The sequence below is a fragment of the Durio zibethinus genome, chromosome 4 (genome assembly GCF_047325235.1).
Source record: "Durio zibethinus cultivar Kanyao isolate XHJ-2024 chromosome 4, ASM4732523v1, whole genome shotgun sequence".
In the NCBI taxonomy this organism is placed as follows: domain Eukaryota; kingdom Viridiplantae; phylum Streptophyta; class Magnoliopsida; order Malvales; family Malvaceae; genus Durio; species Durio zibethinus.
Genome location: NC_143165.1, coordinates 31,751,045 through 31,770,152, shown reverse-complemented (window position 1 = coordinate 31,770,152; position 19,108 = coordinate 31,751,045). Strand labels below are relative to the sequence as shown.

At 26.5% G+C, this 19,108-nt stretch overlaps 2 protein-coding genes and 1 long non-coding RNA gene across 3 annotated transcripts; all 3 read left to right on the top strand.

Moving 5' to 3' along the window:
- Positions 1 to 329: 329 nt before the first annotated feature.
- LOC149519332 (uncharacterized) lies at positions 330 to 2,901 on the top strand. Its single transcript, XR_016341704.1, has 2 exons — positions 330 to 822; positions 2,646 to 2,901. It is a non-coding gene; the product is annotated as an uncharacterized LOC149519332 (long non-coding RNA).
- Positions 2,902 to 3,656: 755 nt separating this feature from the next.
- Positions 3,657 to 5,332, top strand: LOC149519331 (putative inactive poly [ADP-ribose] polymerase SRO2). Its single transcript, XM_089759896.1, has 4 exons — positions 3,657 to 3,848; positions 4,178 to 4,317; positions 4,434 to 4,529; positions 5,160 to 5,332. The coding sequence occupies exons 1-4, from the start codon at positions 3,713 to 3,715 to the stop codon at positions 5,184 to 5,186; spliced, it is 399 nt and encodes a 132-aa protein (XP_089616022.1). The 5' UTR covers positions 3,657 to 3,712; the 3' UTR covers positions 5,187 to 5,332.
- Positions 5,333 to 15,312: 9,980 nt separating this feature from the next.
- LOC111287366 (uncharacterized) lies at positions 15,313 to 16,587 on the top strand. The gene has a single exon (XM_022877883.2). The coding sequence runs from the start codon at positions 15,503 to 15,505 to the stop codon at positions 16,376 to 16,378; it is 876 nt and encodes a 291-aa protein (XP_022733618.2). The 5' UTR covers positions 15,313 to 15,502; the 3' UTR covers positions 16,379 to 16,587.
- Positions 16,588 to 19,108: the final 2,521 nt, after the last annotated feature.

The window sequence follows — 19,108 nt, the reverse complement described above, 5'->3', positions numbered from 1 at the left end:
AAAGTTTTTAATTTAATATTTTAATATTAAGTATTTTGTTGGATAATTTTATTTAATTTATTTCAAATATAAAAAATTTAAAGGTAAATATATAATTTAAATTAAATATATTTTATTATTCAATTAATTTAAAAATTAATTAAATTAAATTCAATATGCTAGATTTTTAAAATTAATAAATTTGATTTAATTAATAAAAATAAAATATTATAGTTCGGTTAATTTAATTTTGAATAACTCATTTTGAAATTAATCAAATTGATTGAATGAACGTTTTATAAGATGGATAAACTCATATGATATTTTTAAAATTTAGTTATTACTTTGAAGTTAATTTTTTATTTACACTTTTTAAATTTTATTTAATATTAAAATATTTTAAAATATTTCATAAAATTTTATAAGTAACTTTTTTAATTTTTTTAGATAATTTATAATTTTATTGTCTAAAACAGTAATTCACTGCTATCAATATACAATTCATATAATTTCATCTGGCTTCTATACAATATATATCTTCTTAAACCCCATTTCTCACAAAAATCTTTATTTACTCTATCAAAAGCAATATTTTTCAGCCCCATCAGTCTCAATTGTATCACTTCTTTTCCATCAATCTTAATTGTATCACTTCTTTTATCATTCTAAGGAGCTGTTCTTCATTACTTTCTGCAGCAGCAAACTGCCTCTTGTTCCTTTCACTCCAAATCAGATAAATGTATGCAACCCATACCAGTCTCAATATGATAGATATTAATGCCTTCCCTCTCAACTTGCTTGCAGCCCAATGGAATTCCTTTTTCCAACCAGATACCTTTCTATGTAAGTTGTAGAGCTGTAAAACATGTTTCCACACAACTTTAGAGTAATTGCAACTAAAGAAGATACGGCTCCTAGACTCATCCTCTTGTTTGCATAGCACACAACCTGTTTCATTTGTAACCCCCCATGCGTTCAATCTATCCTTGGTGGGGAGTCTATTTAATATCGCCATCCAAGCTATGATTGCATGTTTGGGTACATGCAACTTGCACCATATTAGTCAGTGCCACACTACCTTCTTCTGTTTCAGTCTCAATTCTTCCCATATAGCTGTAACCGAGTTCCCAATTCCTCCCCTATTCCATCCCATGCCTTCCTCTGTTTGCAATCAAGTGGCATCCATGCCTTCCTCTGTTTGCAATCAAGTGGCATGTCTCCTCATTTGTAATAGTTTTTTCATGCTTCAACTGCTACTTTATGTAATAGGCACCTCCCATATGTTTCGCCCTTTAAGTACATAACTGTGCACCCATGCAATCCACAATGAACCTGCTTGTGAGAAAATAGACTATAGATTTCTAATCATATAAGCCTGATTCCAAATGAATAAGTCTTTTAATCTGAGTCCCCCTTCGGATTTAGGCCTACATAGAGTTTGCCATTTAACCCTTGCCCCTTTAGCTGATTCATGCTGCCCTTTCCAGAAGTACCTTGAACATAGTTGTATTACCTTTTGGATCACCCTTTGTGACAGCATAAAATGTCTGCACCAGTAGCTTTGAATATTAAATATGACTGATTGTATCAGCTGTAATCTATCTGCATATGATAAATTTTTTGCTGCCCAACTACGTATTCTTGTTGTTATCTTCTCTATTAGTGGAGTACAATCCTTTATGGAGATCTTACGTGTAACTAATGGAACCCCAAGGTATCTTACAGGGAGCGTGCCTAGTTTGAATCTTGTCACCTGCACTATCTCTTGTAATGCCCTTCTTGGAACACCTGAGGAAAACAGTTGACTCTTCTCGCAATTAAGCTGAAGTCCCGAATATGAATAAAATAATTGTAGTACCTGCTGTATCCCAGAGATGGAAATATTTTTTATGTTTGTTCATTAACCAATGACCCATAATTGACTAACTGCATTGGATGCCCCACCCCCCCCCCCCCCCCCCCCAAAAAAAAAAAAAAAGAGAGAAAGAAAGAAAGAAAAGCAGCATTGGATGGTCAAAAAACCAAAAGTTACATTTTAAAACAAGAGGGACTATAATTGTTGTTAAAAAATTAGAAAGTTAATTTGATTTTTTAAGTGTACATGAATGTGATTTAATATTTCTAATAAGTCTATTATTTTTAAGAATTTTTAAATAATAATCACGGATACAATATATAGACAAATTATACTATAATTTAATTCCTCTTAAATTACAATACATAAAATTATGTAAAAGATAAAAATAACAATTTTAATGTGATTGCTAATTTAATTTAATCAAATATATATAACTATAAGTGAAACAATTATAGCGTATGGTATATATTACAGGGAATTCATAATTTTGGGGTCTGAGGCGCTTGACTTTGTCGCAGTTATATTATATTGTGGATTAATATAGCTAATTAATTTAAATTTAAGTTAATTAACATCAAATAATTATAGTGATACCATATTATAATATACTTATACATGTAATATGATTTTAATTAAGTATGATTCTAATTTAATTTTATATTTTGGCACATAATGGAATGAGTCAAAATTCACTGACATATTAGGAAGGATCCTTACTTTCACCTCTGTATGCATGAGGCCAACTAATTAAGTTTCACAACTTTAGTTTGAAAGGTAAAGAGTAATTCTTTCTCCTTTTACTGTGCAGGTAACTGATCAAAGCTCAGATGGTGGCATCGGGAAGCACGGGAGCGAAACTGAATTCTCTCTACATTCAAGTCAATTTTAGTTTTAGTTAAATTTTGTACTAATTACTCAATGAAGTTTCATTAAATCCAACAATTGGTATTAGCGTCAAACTTATTGAAGAGGTCACTAATCACTTCCGATTGTATGGGTGCCGCTATTGAAGCTCGGTTTGAGCTTTCAATATTTAGTTTTCTAAACCCATTCCGTTTTTTACATTTTTGGGCTCTAAATTATAGTCTTGTTATTGTGAAGTTTGAATGGGGTTGAAATCCAACATTTTTAGTCCAAAATGGTACAAAAATGGCAATTTTGGACTGAATAAGATGTGGTTGAGTAAGAGGACCCAAATTGCAAGTAATCGGGTCATGAAGAAGACCCACAGGCAAGTTCTATCCCAAGGAAACAATTAGTTAATGATGCTAAATTTTTCTTGAATTATAAAAACTTTTTTCATTTTTTTTTTTTTTTTGTGTATACACAAAGTTTTTCTATCCGATGACCATAACACTGAACTTTTTTTATAAATGTCATTTTCTTTTTACTCAAAGTTTGTGATGCAAAATATATGTAATTGATGCAAAAAGTTACTAATTTACCATATTTCTAATAAAAATTTTTTCTCATGTATTGCAGTGTGTTGTCTTCGGAGGTTGATGAAAATGGATTGAGGCATTTGTTGTTATGCCGCGTTATATTGGGAAAGCAGGAAGTGATGACCGCCGATTCTAACTAGTTTTTTCTGTTATGACCAAAAAGCATAATAATGCATTGATAATATCATGTTAATGCATTAAAAGCAATTAAAGGTTTAGAATTATTTTTTAACTTTATCTGTCAAAAATATGATTTATAATCAAAATTTTCAAAATATTTAACATTTTTAACTAAATTAAGTAAAACTTTCTTTCTTGAGATAAAATAATCATCAAAAATTAAATTTTGATTAAATTTTTTATAGTTGATTACCATTCTAGGCTTATCTAGCTTTATTTTTGAATGATTTTTTAACATAAATGCTGGACTGAAATGTTAACTGGTCCAGCGTTCGACTCCAGTGTAGACGATCTTTCAGTGCCCAGAAAATATATCGTTTGGAGTCCTTATATGAATTCTCACATCCTCCCTTGTTACATCATCAGTTTTGAGGCCCCTTACTTAAGAGGTAAGCGGCTTAATTCAGTTGCAACGTTTGTTTAGTGTGGACTTGTTTTCATAGTTTTTTTTATTTAAAAATTTATGTATCTATATTATATTTATTTCGTATCAAATATTTATAAAATATAAAAATTATCATACTATAATTCTTATCTGCACATAAAATACAACACACATTTTTTTTATCAACACCATATTTGAAATTTGTTAATTTTAAATTATATCATTTATATATATATATATTTTATCGTTTTTATATTACATCATTGGTATATTTACATTTTTCATATCTGATAATATGGTATTTTTAGCCAGTTTGATTTGTGCATCATTTAGGCTCCAAAGGATTAGTAAAGGCAAATATCATCAAGCCTAGATCGCCATGGATGAGGTTTCCCACATTGATTTCCCTGCGCTCAAAGTTTTTAGGTCCTTCAGAAATGGCTTCCCTTAACAAACAGTATAGAGATTTTCGAGTAACTGCATTAAATTCTCCATCTAAACTTTTTTGGTTTTATTGCTTTTATGTCATATGCAATTACTTCGAGTTCTGACTCGCATCATGCTATTCCCGTACATTTGACTTTCACAGGAACAAAAGATTTCCAGGCCGCAACTGATACAAAGAGTTAAAGAAATAGCTGGAAACCAGTTGTTAGCTGCTGTAGTCAGCTTGTACACAAACAAGGTGCAGTTTGAACTTTTGATCTCTTGTTTTTTACTTCAATGTCTGCTTCAGTTTTCTTTTTCGCCGTATCCCTATATATCTTATTTTACTTGTTTGCAAAGCTTCCTCTCGTCAAAAATATCCCTTTGCAATGTTTATTATAAACCATGTATATTCATTTGGGCTTCAACAGCTTGCTCTGCAAGATTGAATTATTGCGAATAAATGGAGTTTTAGCTAGTGGGCGTCCAGAACCTACGTATAACACTAGCATATCCCAATTTGAAATCGTCATCCACTGTCTTGTCTCTTTTGAAGCATTGATGGTCCAGCAAAGTCTTTGACTTTACTTGTTTGCCAAGAATATGACTAGTAGTTTTTGTCAAATTAATAATAACTTTCTCCTGTATTTGTCAGAAGTCGCTTTTAAGGTGTTAGTTTCAACTTTCAACTTTGAGCCGATACCTTCCTTAAACAGGAGCATGTTGGTTGGCTAGCTTCTTCAGCATAATTTTCCTTTGCTGGATGGAGATAACTTCCAACCTTGTACAATATATCTTTCTATTTCAAGATGAATTCAATTTTCTGACTTTAATTTGGTTTTAAATTCACCAATTTCAAGTTGTTAATTGATCAGGTCTTAGTGTGCAGGAGTCAGCAGCAGCAAAAGGCGGTTGATGCAGTTAGTTCGATGATGGATAGAATTTGGAGGCTTTAGTGACTTCTTGTCAGTGGAGGCTTCAGTCTTACAATTTAAACAACAGAATCAAATAGGTTATTTATTGTCAATCTATCGTTTTAATATAAGGTTATGCTTGTAATCTTTTTCAGTTCTATAAAAAAAAAGATGTAGAAAGTTTGGAAATTCGACTGTTTTATGATATTAGCTCTTACCGGGGTCAGTGATTATTGAACAACTTCTGGAGTTTTTAAATGGCTTGGAGGAGGAGGATGTCAAATCAGAATTCTTTTTCTTGCTCACATATAGGACTTTCTGTGGAAAAGAGGTGGGCCACCACTTACATGTTACATGTAACCGATCAAATCCACAAAATTTACTGTTTTTTATAAAGCGTTAAAATTTTTAATTTAATTTTTGATATTTGAGGGTTTTGTTGGATGGTTTTATTTAATTTATTTTAAATATGAGAAATTAAGTGATAAATGTATAATTTAAATTAAATATATTTTATTATTCAGTTAATTAAAAAATTATTTAAATTGAATTTAATATTTTATATTTTTAAAATTAATATATTTAATTTGATTACTAAAAATAAAATATTATAATTCAATTAATTTAATTTTAAATAACTTGCTTCGAAATTTATCTAATTGATTGAATGTTTTATAAGATGGATAGATCCATATGATACTTTTAAATTTTAGTTATGATTTTGAGGTTGATTTTTAATTTACCTTTTTTAAATTTTATTCAATATTAAAATATTTTAAAATATTTCATATAATTATATAATTAAAATTTTTAATTTTTAATGTCAATTGTTTAAATATAATTATATTTTTATATTTTTTAATTAATTATAGACACTCATTTTGTAAAATAAAAAAGATTTTATTCTAATTCATTAGGTCTAATTAAATTTCAATGCAAATGAAACTTTTTTTATTTTATTTTATTTATTTATTTATTTATTTATTATTATTATTATTATTATTATTTCTTTCTTTTGTTTTCCTTTTTGGTTCCTTGCTTTTTTTTTTAATTTTTTGGTCTGAAAATCTTTGAATACATTAAATGCACCAAAAACACCCTTTGTACCACCTTCCGCCAAGTTCGACCACCAGCCACTAGCCCCTAACACCCGCTTAATTGTGCAGAAGAAATCATGGTGCTTCAAAGTTCGCTATGGCTTTGAAAAAAATATATCCAAAGTTGAAAATTTAAAATCTCAATCCGAAAAAATCTGAGATTTGAATCCTAGAAGCTTTATAAATAAAGCTCATTTTCTGCAAACAAAAAAAAAAAGAGATGAAACCCAGAGAAAAAAATTGCAAAACTCAAACATAAATTTTTTTATGAAAGTTGAAGCCTTCTATGAACCTTTTCTGAAAAAAAAAAAAAAAAACAAAACACAAACATAGGTAGTAAGGAACCACAACACCAAAAAATAAAAATAAAAATAATTTAGCCTAAACTTTTAACCTTGATCTAGACCATTCAAAGCCATTTCTCGTAAAAAGGATGTCAAATAGAGACTTAGGAGGCTAATATGAGCTTTTTGTGAATTATTGGAGTTTCTCGATGATCGATAATGATAGGGTGACCACTGACACGATGGCAAGTCAAAAGAATCTAGGCAGAGTAACGGTTGACTAAGAGTTGAAAGAGAAGCTCTCTTTTTAGAGAGAAAGAACCTAGGAAAAAATGAAATAAAATTTTTTTTTCTACCTTTTATAGTGCTACAAAAAAAAAATCAAAACGATGTCATTTTAAAGAGGCCTAAAAGATTTGTGTGTTGACTCGAATCTAACCCAAGGTCTGTGCAACCCGACTCGTGACCTGTTCCTCCTTCAGCCTTAAACTAGTACAATCAAATTAGCTTCGAATGGAACAAAATCATACTGAACCGCCTCAAATTGCCATCGAACTGGGTTAAACTGATCAAAACCACCTCATACCACACCAGACCAAGGTGGACCACTACTGAACCACTGGTTGCTGTTGATCAGCTTTGATTCTGAGGTTCACTCACATTTGACTTTGAGGTTAACTCACCTTTGACTGATGTTGACTCATCGTTGATCGATGAAAAAATTGGTATTTTTATTTTTTTTTGTTATTTATTCCATTTTTTAATTTTTTTAATTTACAATTTAGGATACCTTGAAATAAATATAAAAATAATAGATGATAAATTAAAAATTAAAAAATTTAGAATAATGAAAAATAAATAAAATATTAGTAATAATTATATAGCCACAAGTGGTGATTTTATAAAAAAAAATTACACAAAGGAATTTTCTAAAATAGTCTAAAAGTATTAGAAATATTTTAAAAATTTTCAAGCATAAAAAATTGTTAATAAAAAATAAAGTCACAAGTAGTGATTTTATTAAAAATATTTACACAAAGAAATTTTCTAAAATTTTCAAAAGTGTTAGAAATATTTTAGAATTTTCAAGTAAAAAAAATTATTAATAAAAAATAAAATCACAAGTGGTAATTTTTCATACAAAGATATTTTTTAAAATATTCTAAAAGTATTGAAAATATTTTAGAATTTTTCATAAAAAAAAAATAATAATATTCACTTCGAATAAAAAAGAAAAATTAAATAAATACATAAATAAAAGAATAATAAATATAATAATAAAATCACAAGTGATTTTTATAAAAGTATCTTTCAAATTTTTACCAAAAGTATTGGTAAGATTTTTCAAAATTCTTTTTAATAAAAAATAATAAAATATAAAATACTTAAATTGTTAAGAGAAGTAAAATTAAATAAGAATAAAAGTCATAAGTGGTGATTTTATCAAAATTTTTTAAGCAAGTAATATTCTCATAATACTCCAAAAATATTGAAAATATTTTGAGAATTTAACCAATAAAAGTTTTACTGACCTCAATAATGCTATAAACAATAAACAAACAATTCAAGGTTGATCAAAATTATCATCGACAATAAAATTAAAAAGAAGTAATAAATGGTGATTTTCCTCTAAATTTTTAGAATCATATAAAAAATTTTGGTATAAGAGAATTATGATCTATTTTGCTTTTAAAATATTAAAATAAATCCGACGACAAATCTTTTTCAAAGAAATAAGTGATTTCTTTGAATGTTCTGAAGATGAAAATTTTTTTAAAATTATATCGAAAGTATAAAAAATTACTTAAAAAATTTTTAATATTCAAATAATAAAAATAATATAATTATATAATTAACTTTTTTAATTTTTAATTTCAATTGCTTAAATATAATTATATTTTTTTATATTTGTTGATTAGCCATTGACCAATAATTGACTAGCAACATTAGATGGTCCCAGATAAAAATTAAAAAAAAAGCATTGGCTGGTCAAAAGACCAAAAGTTACATTTTAAAACAAAAAGGGACCATATTGTCTTCTAAGATTGTATTGAACAGATTTTTTGGATTCTATCTCGCATTTACCATCCATAAAATCTCATTGAATTTTTTTAAAGGATCGAGTTAATCCCATATTAAAAGGATAACAGATGTTGATATTTGATTTTGAATCGGATAATTAAATTTATATATTTTTATTTATTATGTTATTTGAATTCAAAAATTAGTGTCAAATATGATTATATATCTAATATAGAAACACTCATCATTTTAAGTTTTTTTATATATTAAGATTGTCCAACCTTCATATTTATGTTTATCACATATATGTCAAACAAGAATAATTTAAAGAAAATGAAGAATCTGAACAATTAACTTAGATCATTTAAAGTTTTATATGATAGAATTTTTTTTTTTAAAAACACAAAAATATGAGAAGATATGTACTCCCTTAAAATAAATAATACACTTTAAATACTTGATTGAAAACTTAAAACCCTGTTAAAAAATTAGAAAGTTAATTTAATTTTTTTAAGTATACATGAATGTGACTTAATATTTCTAACAATTCTCTTAGTTTTAAGAATTTTTAAATAATAATTATGGATACAAGAAATAGACAAATTATAACGTAATTTTAATTCCTCCTAATTTACAATACATAAAATTATATGAAAGATAGAAATAAAATTAAAATAATAATTTTAATGTGATTGCTAATTTATTTTAATTAAATGTATATAACTATAGGTGAAACGATTATAGCATATGGCATATATTAAAGGGAATTCATAATTTGGGGGTCTAAGAACCCTGACTCTATTGCAGTTATATCATATTGTGGACTAATATAATTAATTAATCTAAATTTAAGTTAATTAATGTCAAGTTTTGAGTAATTATAATAGTGCCGTGTTATAATATATTTAAACATGTAGTATGATTTTAATTAAATGTGATTTTAATTTAATTATATATTTAAATTCATAATAAAATGGGTCAAAATTGATTAATATATTTAAAAATATCCTTACTTTCACCTTTATTTATATATATATATATATGTAAGGTCAACCCATTAGATTTCGTAAGTTTAGTTTGAAAGGTAAACAGCAATTCTTTTTTCTTTTATTGTGTAGGGCATCGATGGAACCTCGGAGGGTAGCATTGGGAAGCACCGGAGCGTAACTAAATTCTCATCCGCATTCAAGTCAATTTTAGTTTCAATTAAATTCTGTACTAGTGACTCGATGAGGTTTCATCAAATCCAACAATTGTTGGTAAAGCCAAACTTATCAGAAAGGTCACTAACCACTTCCGATTGTGTGGATGCTGCTATTGAAGCTCGGTTTGAGCTTTCAAAATTTTGGTCTTTTAAACCCATTTTGTTTTTTACGTTTTTGGGCTCCAAATTGTAGTTTTGTTGTTGTGAAGATTTAAAGGGGTTGAAATCCAACAGTTTTAGTCCGAAATGGTACAAAAATGGTAAATTTGGCAGTGAATCAGGTGTGGTTGGATAAAAAGACCCGAATTGAATGAAAAAGACCCACGGGCAAATGCGTGGCACTTGTGTTACAAGCATAACAGACAATTACATGTGCCAAACATCCATTAACTGACACGTGAGTTTTACACACATAACCCAAAAAAAAAAAGGAAAAAGAAAATTTTGAGGGGAAAAAATCGTTTTTGCCCCTTATTTTGGCCCATTTGGTTGGGGCTCTTTTTGGGTGTTCCTTATCTTTAAATTTGGTCCAATTTTTCTCATTTGATCTATTTCCTATTGGCCCTTTTCAAGATTACGTCATTTGGTGAAAATTCAAAGTTTTTTTTTTTTTTTTTAAGGCTATTTTGATTATGACAAATTTAATCATTAAATTTTAGGGTATTTAATTTAAATTAATTTTATTAAATTGAGGTCAATTTTACTTTTAATTTAATTTGGACTATATAGGTTTAGGCGATTTTATTGGAATTAAAAATTTGGTCATTTTGTTTTATACCAATTTTATTAAAATTAAAAATTGTGGATTTCTAAATGCACCCTTGTTTTTGCTTTTCACACACTTCTTTTTAACAAAATGAATCTTTAAGTAAAATTATTTAATTACCTTTATTATAATTTTGGATATCCATATCTAGTATGTTATGTAATTTACTAAAAATGAATTTTTGAAAATTTATATAACTTACCAAAAATGGATTTCCAAAAAATTTTATAACTTTCAAGAAATTGATTTTAACGGTGGTAGGCAACAAAATTTTAAGAAAAATTACAAACAATGAAACTTTACTAGAAATTTTTATTAATTATTGTAATGAAAAAAGTTATTATTGAAAAAATAATAATAAATTTTAAAATTAAGAAAAAAAGTTAATTTTATTATTATTACATTAGAGAAAAAATAAAATCTTATGAGGTTTTAATTAAATTAAAGATAAAAAAGTAAATATATTTTTTTATAAATTTAAAATACATAATTTTTTTAATGAATATTTTTTTCCTTGGTACCAATTGTTAAAATTTTATAATAATTCTAAGTGGACTAAATTCCTTGAAGAAATCTATCTATCTACTTATCAAATAGATTTCTCTAATTAAAATATTAGATTTTGATAAAATTATGTAATATTCAATAATATTAAATATGCAGCTTTCAAGAGTTTCAGTTCTCAAATGGTTATCAAAGTTGATAATTTTATCATCATCTCTTGTAGCATCAATGAGATGAAACATTTAATTAGGGCTTCATAAAATTTTATTCTTTTTTTAAGGTCAAAATAGTAAAATCAAATTTTTTATTAATTTTGAAGTTTATGATTTTTTTTAATAATAATTTTTTATTACATCAATTAATAAAAATTTCTAATGAAACTCCTATTTTGTAATTTTTCTTACAAAAGTTTATAACTTTTTTTGAAAATGAATTTCTTGAAAGTTTTATAACTTTTTGGAAATTCATTTTTAGTAAGTTATATAATTTTTTGAAAATCCATTTTCAATGAGTTATAAATTTTACTGGATATAGATATCTAAAAATTATGAAGAGAGTAATTAAATAATTTCATTGATAAAAAATTTTGAAAAAAAAAAAGAGATAAAGTGTGATGAGCAAAAAATATGATGCATCTAAAAGCCCTTTTAAAATTTAGGTATAATTTAATTAATTTTGGTCAGTTTGCTTATGGTCATTTTAATTAAAAAATTTTGCAAAATATTTTGTGCTCAAAATTAATGGCTCCATTTGTAAATTGTCGGGCCTAATTAAATGGGTTATAAATGAATTATTTGACTAACATGTTTAGCTCAATTTTTGAATTTAAATTTACTCAATCCATTAATAATTTATTTAATTCCTTAAAAGCGTATTTAGTTAATAAAATTATCTTATTACGTGAATATTCACTTTAAATCAAATAGATTGATTTTGTCAATCTTAAAATTGTGAATATGCATCCATATATAGCATATTTAAGTTACATTAAATTTTAATCTTATAATTTTGTAAATATTCTTAAAATTGCACAAATTATTATTTAGATTGATTAGATTTCGAATGTAAAACTCACATCTCATCTACATCTAATTTGAAATTAATTTAATAATTATAATTTAGTATAATAATCATAAAATATTATTTTTAATATAAATTATATCTTAATTATATACTAAAATAAGATATCTTAAATTAAAATATTAAATAATAATTTTATAAATATATATAATTAAATAAATAATAAACAAATATTTTATATATTCCAAAATAGATTGAGATAAAGTACTTTTAAATTCGTCTCTAATCAAATCCCCATTTAAAAAAAAAAAACCTTACCTGCTTTCAGTCAACTCCAATTTTTTGAAAAAGAAAATCCTTATCATACCGAGACAAATTGTAGTCTGTGGAATACTAATTCTCAATTTTACCATCCTATTCTCGGATCGTAAATGGCAACCCAATAGCTAAAACATAAATAGTTGTTGTGGTCCAATCCAACTCTACCTCCTATTGCTAGCTAGCGTCGACTAAACGCAGTAACCCAAGGTCCAAAGGAGAACCATGAAAAGTAAAGATCCGCCGAAAGCTTGGCTGCCAGTTGGCATCAGGCATCATCAATCTAGAATTGGTCATTCAAAATTGAGCCGCACATTCAAATTCATAAAATGCTTAAAAAGGAATTACTGCAAATAATATTCTTCCAGCTTAAGTGAACGGGACTCTTCCGTCTCTGTTCATGTCCGGTTTCATATTATTTGAACAATCACTTTCTTAGGTGCCTTGATTAGACCCCCACTTTTACAATAAACGGACATTAATATAAACCGTCCGAGACACTTGATGATGCATTGCCAGCAGTATTCCTTCATACAATAAAGAATATAAACCCTATCCCCAGGATTTATAAACAGGCAAAATTCGAAAAGAAACTTTGTTTGGACATTATTCAGACAGCAAATTCAAAATCGTTTGATTTTCTTTTCAAGGATTCGTCCGAATGAACCAAATAACTTTGATAGTCAATGCTTCTACCAAGAAAAGCCGAACTCCGTTAATCTCAAATTAACTTGTCCGAATGATTAAGTTAGAATATTCAGCATTTACTTGTATTAAGTAATAACAGATTGTCGTACTTGTCGACCTGGTAAATGTCTGTCTTACAGCGGAATTCCCGCATCAAAGTTCCCAAATAAATTGACCTCGTCAACAGATTTTCTTTATTTTGTTTGCATTATGTGGAGATTAGCTCCTCAATGCCCTAGTAAAAATGTTATAAGAAAATTTATTTTTATTTGGTAAGACAATTCACTTTTATTTTTGTTTATAGTTTTTTTTATTATTATTATTTTGGTATGAATGAACTAGGTGATATCTAAGAGTTGCATTGAGAGTAAGTTGTACTTATAGTAAAAAATTATAATTACAGAGATGTGGGTTACAGAAAGAGAATATGAGTTAAGAAAATGCTTAAAAAGCTTAGAGGAGAAGAGTTTAAAATTGTCTTATATGAATTTTCTTTATATATATATATAAAATAAAAAGTGATGATGTGATTAAAGTTGTTAATAATTTATAATAAATTCACGTGCAGCTTAAGAAAAAATTATATTAGTAAGCGTGAATTGAATTTAATAATTTTAGATAAATTAAAAGTTAATTTATTTATTATAAAATGATATCTTAATGAGACGTTGATGATGATAGTTGGGCGAGTATGCTCATAAACGAAAGTGAACTCGTATTGTGATGAAAGATTTAAATATTAATTTATTTTTATAATGACATTATAATTAAATATATATTGACTTGATGAATATGAAAATAAAATTTTTTAATTACTGAATGTAGGGTGATGATGTAATAATTTTAATTATCTCGAATTTAAATTTGTTAAAAATAATATTGAAAACTAATTTTTTTGATAAATTTATTAAATTCAATGTAAATAAAATTGACATATTGATTTGATGAGTAAATATAACGTACAAACAGATGTTGACTTTAGTGGTAAGAAAATTTGTTTTTATTTTAGTTATTGAAAGTTTAGATTTATTAAAAAAACGTTTTCCAACGAAATATCAAACAAAAATATAAAACAAAATATTTAGGATACCCAATCTGGAACCGAATGTGCACCCTAAATTATTTAAATGTTGATTGATTGATTGTCGTCACTTCAAACCTCAGCTGATCAGGTTGGGTGACAGTTCATATTTTAATATTTCAACAATGCAACATTTAAATAACATAAATTAAAGTAAAATATATCCCAAAGAAAGATAAATCAAATTCTTGATTAATTAATGATGAACAAGGAAATACCTGTTTGGTGAAATAACATCAAACAATCACCAAAAATTCCAATAAAAAATTGGTTTGGCCATCAACCCCTAGAGTTCATCGACCAATTTAAGATTAATAAATATGTTTTGGACAAAAATACCCTTTTCTGTAATTTCCTTGCTATACCCATTGCATCACGCATGATGCATTCACCCGCAAAAAATAGATGGACTTTTTTTTTTTTTTTTTTAACATGAAAGGTTTGCACATTACTTATACGATGATATACCCATACCATATCATATCATATTGACTTTGGACTTTCCAAACGATGTTCCTTGGTCAACGTTACCTGCGGGTGACCCAACCAGTACATTTATCCTTCTAGATCCTCATGGGCGGAGAAGCCCCGCAGCCTTCTATCCTACTGAAAATATCAACACGTGTTACTTGTCCGTCAAGCACTCCTTTGCCATTTTATATTTGTTTCCAAATGAATATTTTCCGAATATATATATATATATCTAGATGGTTAATTTTATTAATTAATCAATTTATATATATATTTTAGTTTAAGATTGACAAATATGATATTGATGATAAAATTATAAAATAAGATTTATTGAATATAAATTATTGTTTAAATTATGATAAATGAATAGTAAAAAAATTAAATTTTTTTTATGAAATTGATAGATTTTATATTGTTTAATTTATTTTCTATCATTAAAATAATTTAATAATTTTAATTTTTAAAAAAATCAATTAAATTAATTTTTGTTTTTTAAAACAGAACCGATTTGATCAATCACCTTATCTCTGATCACGAATCACAATGCCAATTCCAGGTGATAATATTCATTTGCGCGCAAGTCAAAATCTCATAAAAATAAAATGAAATGTCTACACATTTCGCCCTACTTTTCTGTTTTTGTTCCTTATTCCTCCTCCCATTTACTTTGTCGCCATACTTTTCCACTTCCCGTGTTCATATCATTATTTTTTTAATAAAAAGCGTGGAAGTTTCCAGCGTCCCTACAACCAACCACCTCTATAAAAGCCCGACCAAACCCACATCCTTTAAACCACGTCTTAAATTTTTTCTCTGTTTGGCGCAAAGATAATTGAAAGGTTTGATTTCGAGGTTTGGTTAACGATGCAAGTCATGAGTTCGTCTCTGTCTTTGTCTCCCAGCTTTACCATGTATCATGGAACCGGATTTTCGGACATCGATGGTAACTTTACCCATGATTTTGGAGTTAAATTACAGTTCGAAACCGACGATCAAAACAAGGAACAAGAAGAGAAGACAAGCAATCAGCGGGAAATAGATGAGGAAGAAGAAGAGGAAGAGGAAAACGAAGACGAAGAGTTTTCCTTTGTTTGTTTAAATCCCGATGGATCCCCGATTTCTGCGGACGACGTGTTCCAAAACGGTCAAATCCGCCCGGTTTTTCCTTTATTTAACCAAGATCTACTCTCTGCGGACGAAGATGGCCCTATTTTGAAGTCCGAAGAGGGTGAAGTCTCTCTACGGCCTCCATTGAGGAAGCTTTTCGTCGAAGATTCACCGGCCACAACGTCATCGAGCTCGTCTGATCCGGTGGGACCGCACTGCGAGTGGAGGAGAGGTGGAAGAACCGTAGAGGAAACCTCACCGAACACGTGTAAGAAAAGCAACTCCACTGGGTTCTCCAAGCTTTGGAGGGTCAGAGATTTGATGCATCGAAGTAGCAGCGACGGTAAAGACGCGTTCGTATTCTTACACCATCCGCCCTCTACCTCGTCGGTAAAAACTGAGAAGAAAAATGAAAAAGAAGAGAAGAATTTGAAGGTGAAAGAAACAGGAGAAAAACCAATGGTGAAGAAAGAGAAGAGTGGTAAAACGGCGTCGCTGTCCGCTCACGAAAAGCTTTACGTTAAAAACAGAGCTATGAGGGAAGGGGATAAACGGCGGTCATACTTGCCGTATGGGCAGGTCGGATTTTTTACTAATGTCAACGGGCTGAGCAGAAATGTTCATCCGTTTTAGGTTTTTAATTTAATTATATCATTATTACTACTAATTTTTAATTTAATTAATTAAGTTGTTTATGTAAATCTTGGGAGTACATGGTGTGAGTTTTATTAGCGATTTGGAAGGCGGCAATATAAATCAAGATTTCAAGGTGATGTATTCAACTTATTCTTTTTTGTACATATAAAATTTCTTAGCAGTCCAATAATCTATTATTTTTAAAATTTTATGAGTATTTTATTTATTATTATAACGTAAGATTTAATAATTTGTGTATTTTATATTTAATGTATATAAAATATAAAAATTATAATTTCATAATTTATGTTTATATTTTATATTTAAAAGATATATTTTTTATTTTTGATAAATTTATATACAACTTTTTATAAAATTTTAAATCATAGTAATTTTATTGTTTTTATAAGATTGATGATATAAAATAATAAATTTTAATGCTTACAATGTTGGTTTCATTTTTCTTATAAAAAATATATATAAATAATCACTTAACTTTAAGATTTTTTTAAAATGATCATTTAAATATTAATTTTTTAATTCAATCACTTAAATTTAAATAAATATTTTTTATTGATTAATGTTATTACCACGTTAGTTGTCAGTTGTCATGGGACATTGCCATGTTATTCAACAAGCATCTAACGTCGCAGTAAAAAATTAAATAAATTTTAGTCACTTAACTTTTTAATAATTTTTATTTTGATTATTTAATTTTAAAAATTTATAATTTAATCACTAATAAATAAATTCCCAATTTTTATAAAATAATATAAATAAGTATTTGATTTTTTTATTGAATATAATTGAATTAAAATTTTTTTATTTTATTGTAATGATACCATTTAAATTTGCAAAGTGAAAGAATATTATCCATTTGCAAAAATTATTCAAATAATATTACTTTAAAATTTTATTATTCAGCTTATCTAAATAAACTCAATTAAATATTTTATATTTCATAATATAAAGATTTAGTTTTAATTTTATGTAATAAAATATTATAGGAAAAATAGATAACAAAATAAAATAAAATAAAATAATTTATTATATTAAATTTCACAAAACCGTTGGTGATTAAATCCTTATAAAGCTATGATGAGGGTGACATCAAAATAATAATAACTTCACAAACATTGGTGACAAAAATATAAAAAATTTAAAAGAGTTACCTGAATTTATTTAGATTAATTCAACTTCAAATATTTGAAACAATAATATTTTCGAAAAATTGATAATTGATTAATATTCTTCTATTTTTCAAATTTAAATAATATAATTATAATAAAATAAAAGTTCATAGTTTAATTTCATACAACAAAAATATTGAATGTTTGCTTCTATTTTTTTTATAAAATTCAATAACTTATTTGAATATTATCTCAATATATTTCGATTGGTAATATAAATAATAAAATAATTTATTGTATTAAATATCATAAATGTCGATGATCAACTCATTATAAATTTACAGTGACAATGAGTTTTAGACAATAAATATCAAAACATTAATAAATCCCATATTTCATAATGTCAAGATTTTAATTACAATAAATTTATATTATCTATATTTCTTTTAATATTTTATTACATAAAATTAAATAAAACATTTGAAATAATATGAATTTTGTTTAACTATAATGAATTTTATTGTAATTGGAATCTTGATATTATAAAATATAAATACTTACTTGAATATATTTAAATGGATTCAATTGCAAAATTTTGAAGTAATGCTATTTTAATAATTTTGACAATCGGATAATATTCATCTATGTTTCAAATTTAAATAATATAATATAATAAAATAAAATATTTATAATTTAATTTCATGCAATAAAATATCGATGCCTATTTATATATTTTTTAAAAAATTGATGAATTATTTATTAGTGATTAAATTATAAATGTTTAAAGTTGAATGATTAAGATAGAAATTTTAAAAAAGTTAAGTGATTGAATTTTTTTTTTTTTCAAAATTTATAATGCTACATCCGCACAATGCCACTAAGCTTATTCAATGACATGGTATTGTCACGTGGCGCTTGACAACTAATGTGGTATTGCCACGTCAGAATGCTTTTAGTCATTACCAGTTTAATGATAAAAAAAAAAAAATTATTCAATCTTAGGTAACTACAACAAGAAGAAGTTAAGTTTTATATCCCATAATTTTAGGTTAATTATATAAAGCAAAAAAAAAAAAAATTATATTAAGTCATAATTTTAAATTTTTTTTGTCACTTATTTCTATAGAAATAATCTTTTCATCTACTCCTTAACCTTAATATTATTTTTAATTATTTGCATCAACATCTTATGTGATTTATCTCTAGAAACTTTGGTTTTGCTTAAATTCATAAGCTTATTTCTCTTAATTAATGTATAGATAAACTTACGTGTCACATGTTCAAATTATCTCAAATGGTCTTCTTTTATGTTGTCCTCAATTTGGATTATTTCTAATTTTTTTTTTATATTTTTTCATTTTTTAGTTTATTTTTTTTAATCTTATCATACATCTATTTATATATCTTAATTTTCTGTTACACTTATATTTTTTTTCATATTGTTTTTCAAGGGGCCAACATGCAATCTCATAAATTAACGTAGGTCTTATAGTTGTTTAAAAAATTTCGCCTTTAACTTAAATCATTAAACTGAAAAAATATATTACTTAGATGACTATTTTAAAAAGACTTCTAAAATTAAATGATTATTTATATA

Coding starts and splice junctions, on each gene's coding strand:
- LOC111287366 (XM_022877883.2), top strand. CDS start 15,503: ATGCAAGTCATGAGTTCGTCTCTGTCTTTGTCTCCCAGCTTTACCATG.
- LOC149519331 (XM_089759896.1), top strand. CDS start 3,713: ATGTTAACTGGTCCAGCGTTCGACTCCAGTGTAGACGATCTTTCAGTG. Junction 3,849..4,177: donor TGAGGCCCCTTACTTAAGAG/GTAAGCGGCTTA, acceptor TGCATCATTTAG/GCTCCAAAGGATTAGTAAAG. Junction 4,530..5,159: donor TCAGCTTGTACACAAACAAG/GTGCAGTTTGAA, acceptor CTTAGTGTGCAG/GAGTCAGCAGCAGCAAAAGG.